Source organism: Salvelinus sp. IW2-2015, unplaced genomic scaffold, assembly GCF_002910315.2.
Source record: "Salvelinus sp. IW2-2015 unplaced genomic scaffold, ASM291031v2 Un_scaffold1962, whole genome shotgun sequence".
NCBI lineage: Eukaryota > Metazoa > Chordata > Actinopteri > Salmoniformes > Salmonidae > Salvelinus > Salvelinus sp. IW2-2015.
The window spans coordinates 24,931-29,349 of NW_019943315.1; the positions used below are offsets into that span (position 1 = coordinate 24,931).

At 49.0% G+C, this 4,419-nt stretch overlaps 1 protein-coding gene across 1 annotated transcript in view; it reads left to right on the forward strand.

Annotated features, from left to right (window-relative positions):
- The first annotated feature begins 543 nt into the window (after positions 1–543).
- Positions 544–4,419, forward strand: part of LOC112072566 (zinc finger and BTB domain-containing protein 8B-like) — an 11,563-nt gene continuing 7,687 nt past the window's right edge. Inside the window, 4 exon segments of the mRNA XM_070439844.1 lie at positions 544–668; positions 1,042–1,239; positions 1,885–2,122; positions 2,360–3,314. Coding sequence (XP_070295945.1) covers positions 544–668; positions 1,042–1,239; positions 1,885–2,122; positions 2,360–3,314 — 1,516 coding nt within the window.

Sequence of the window (4,419 nt, forward strand, 5' to 3'; positions counted from 1 at the left end):
GATGCACATGACACAAACCACAGACACACGAACTCCACCAGTAGGGACCAGGTGAGTGAAGAGACAGACTCAAGACCACCTACTAACACGGAGAGAACAGACTAGACACACCGCAGAAACCTGACACATGAGAGACCTACCAACAGAGTCTCTGCCCAGATGAGAGCAGACTCAAGAACTCACCCGTCTTACATGGACCCCAGGCTCGAGAGATGACCAACCGCGCTCACCCCTAAGCTCCCCCGGCTCGAGCCCGATCTATAAAAAAAGCACAGAAGAGAGTCCAGTGGCTGATGACTGAACAGACTACAGAACACAGGGAGCCACCGAAAGGCTAGAGAGGAGTACTAGCAGAAGCCTGAGGAGAGGCGACGAATCCCAGACAACCACACAGCAGAGACGCGACGTGTGAAGAGACCTATCATAAAAGAGGACTGCACATGCACGAGACATCCACCACCGTGACGATAACTCCATCTGCGACGAGAGGTCAGACTACGTCGACTAAACATCTGCTACTCTATCTTTTCTCTGCGTATCGACATGGCCCATGCCCCAGCCCTCCCTCTCAAACCTGCAACACATCATCTCTGGCACAGCACTACCCATGGGAGACACGCCATCCTCCTCTCCTCTCGCTCCCACCTTAGCTCGCCCCTGACCTCTACGTACTCTCTTACTACACATCACCGCCTAGCTAGCCACTCCATCGATCATCCGTCTCTCTCTCTACCATATCACTACCACTGACAGCTGCCAAACAAGAAGAGAACACAATCCACTCGGACATCTAAGTGATAAACAGATCTCTCTCTCCTCCCTAGACTCCGCCCCCCCACCCATGGAAGATACACGAGCGTGTGGAGCGAAAGGGATACACAGAAGATGGAAACCAGCGTCCGTGGTCTCTTGAACTAACCAGATCCCTAAAGGCTGGCATGGTGAGCGTCATCAAGAGAATAAGCCGATCTAGCGGACAGAGATAGGAGCTACCCAGTGAAACACCAGCCCGGATGATTCTCTCTGTCTGACCTGTGACAGAAACTACAGAACAAAGCGAGCTAATAGTCGTAGTGGCCAGGACCTGAAGGGACGAGAGTCTCTCAAAAGGAACCCCAATCGCAGTCGTCAAATGCTATTCGCCGACAAGAAGAAGAACAGAATAACAACAACAAACGCTGGCAGCGGCTACTTCCGCGCCCTATTGGTCCAACTACCTACAGGCGAGTCGTTTATAAGGTTACATAGTAAACAGACACAATAGTTACATAGCCTGTGTAAATTGTGAAGAGAAGACGAGATTGAATAATGAGGCCGATATAGACAAGCAGTAACACTTGTCGAATTTGAAACAGAACTCGCTAGTCTTAAGAAAAATAAATAAAAATGGACAAAAGAGAACAAGTACGTAACTTTTATGTAGTTGTGGTAAACTCTGTGTCTAGCTTTAATACCGGCCTAGAACATTTAGGTACATACCTCACCATTACTACCATGAGAAATCTCTGGCCACCATACACCCTTCCTCAGGAAACAAGACGAGTCAGCCCCCACCCCACAGCACGGGCCTCTCTGGACATCGTGAGCCGGGGTACCGAGCCTTCTCCTTCCATCCTGGACTTCCTTACATCGGCCGACTGAGACTCTGCCGCGCCTGAGAACGTCACCAGCGCACGGTCGATGTCACGCGGCCAGCTATGCTCCAAAGACTGACGTGGTTCTCCTCGGTTAAAGGGCTACATCCCTCCTTCCTGAGATCCTTGTAATAGGACGAGAAAGAGAGATAGAGATCAAACCGGGAACGGTGAGGAACAAGAGTGAGAATAGGGGAGGTGCCGACTGACAGTGGGAAACACCAGCCATCCCACCTCACCCTCGTTCCAGCAACCTCTGTACCGTGTACCTTGTACCGAGACCGCTGTCACTGCGGAAAGATGCGACGTTACTTCATGTTAAGTTAGCAGCCCGTCTCAAGCTGCTGTGTGAGCTCAATGAGCAGCGGAAGAGAGATTTCTTCTGTGACTGCAGTATAGTCGTTGAGGGACGGGTCTTCAAGGCCCATCGCAACGTCCTATTCGCCGGCAGCGGCTACTTCCGCGCCCTATTGGTCCACTACCTACAGGCGAGTCGTTTATGAAGTTTACATAGTACAGACGCATAGTTAATGAGCCTGTGTATTGTGAAAGAGAGATTGATAATGGCTATAGTAACAGTTGCCAATGACACTCCTGTTTAAAAAAATAAATAAAATGGAAAATATACTTGTAACTTTTATGTAGTTGTGTAAACTCTGTTCTAGTTTAATAGCCTGTTTACAGTACACCTTACTACCTGGAATCTCTCCACCAACCCTCCTCAGGACAGAGGTCAGCACCACAGCACGGCCTCTCTGGACATCGTGACGGCCGAGGCCTTCTCCTTCATCCTGGACTTCCTGTACTCGGGCCGACTGGACCTGCGCGGCGAGAACGTCATCGAGGTGATGTCAGCGGCCAGCTATCTCCAGATGACTGACGTGGTCTCCTTCTGTAAAGGCTACATCCGCTCCTCTCTGGAGATCTGTAATAGGGAGAAAGAGAGGGATAGAGATAGGGAACGGGAGAAAGAGGAGAGAGGGGGTCCGACTGACAGTGGAACACCAGCCATGCCACCTCCCTCTTCCAGAGCCTCTGTAGCTGTACCTGTACCGTCGCTGTCACTAGACGGAGATGGAGTTACTCATGTAAGTTTAGAGCCCTCCCCTTCCACGGTCACAGACCCCCCATCCTCGGCAGCAGCCCTCCCCAGGGTCCCCACGCCCCCCGGCCCTAGCAGAGACTCTGAGAGCGACTGCAGCTCCAGAGGGGAGTTCCCATCTCATATTATTGGGGGCCTGACCCCSCACGGACACGGGGAACATCTGATGAACCCCCTTTCCCCCTCAACCTCTGGGTTGACCTTAGAGCTGGTGCGCCCCAAGATCGAGTATGACCCTGATGACGAGCCTGAGGAYGGGTCCCCTGATACCAAAGACCTGCCGTTGTTTATGGTACCATCCCTCCACCACCACCACATCCATGAAAGACTGGCATCCTCCAGCCCTTCCCCCAACAACGAGCGCTCCTCCCTGGGCTTCGGGGGCTGCCACGCCAGGCAGTTCATGGATGTGCTGTTGAGAGGTGGCTCCAGCCCCCACAGGGACAGAGGGGAGCAGGGCCAGATGTTTGCCCAGGGAATGGGCCTCTGGGGTGGGGGKGGKAGGGTGGATGAGGGWCTGGGGATGGGTGGTTCCTCTATTATGGAGATACAGAGCGACTGGTARGGAGAGGACACAGGTAATTAGTTTTAACTCTATACGGCGTGATATGAAACTTTAGTTTCATCTTGTTACTTCCTAAATATGCAGTTTTTTCTTACCACTTTCAGGCTTAGACTTTTAGGGGTTTCTTTCTACTTTCAAGTAGAGGTCGATCTGACCGATTTATGATTTATTCAAACGCCGATACCTGATTACGATTATTGCGGACGTTTTTTATTTATTTGATTTGTTAATAGATAACATTACAACCAATAAGTAGATGAACACTGTCTTTTTAAATTAATGATAATACATCATAATAATCAAATATTAGGTCTCAAATAAAATAATGAAAACTGTGTTCAATTTTGGTGTTGAAAGTAATGCAAACACAAAGTGTGGAGGAAAGAACAGTAAAAAGTGCAATATGTGCCATGTAAAAAAGCTAACGTTTAAAGTTCCTTGCTCAGAAACATGAGAACATATGAAAGCTCGTGGTTCCTTTTAAATGAGTCTTCAATATTCCAAGGTAAGAGGTTTAGGTTGTAGTTAATTTAGTATTTATAGGACTATTTCTCTCTATACCATTTTATTCCATATACCGTTGACTATTGGATGTTCTATAGGCACTTTAGTATGCCAGTGTAACAGTATAGCTTCCGTCCCTTCTCCTCGCTCTTCCTGGGCTTCGAACAAGGAACACATCGACACACAGCCAACCTCGAAGCAGCGTTACCCATGCAGAGGCAAGGGGAACAACCACTCCAAGTCTCAGAGCGAGTGACGTTTGAAACGCTATTGGTGCGACCCCGCTAACTAGCTAGCCATTTCACATCGGTTAAGCCAGCCTGATCTCGGAGTTGATAGGCTTGAATTCATAAACAGCTCAATGCTTGAAGCACAGCGACGAGCGCTCGGCAAAACGCACGAAAGTCCTGTGAATGAATGCTTACGAGCCTGCTGTGCCTACCATCGATCAGTCAGACTGCTCTATCAAATCATGACTTAATTATAACATAATAACACACAGAAATACGAGCTTTGGTCATTAATATGGTCGAATCCGGGAACTATCATTTCGAAACAAAAATGTTTTTATTATCGCATATACCCTTGACTCTGCATTGCAATATCTCTCTCTT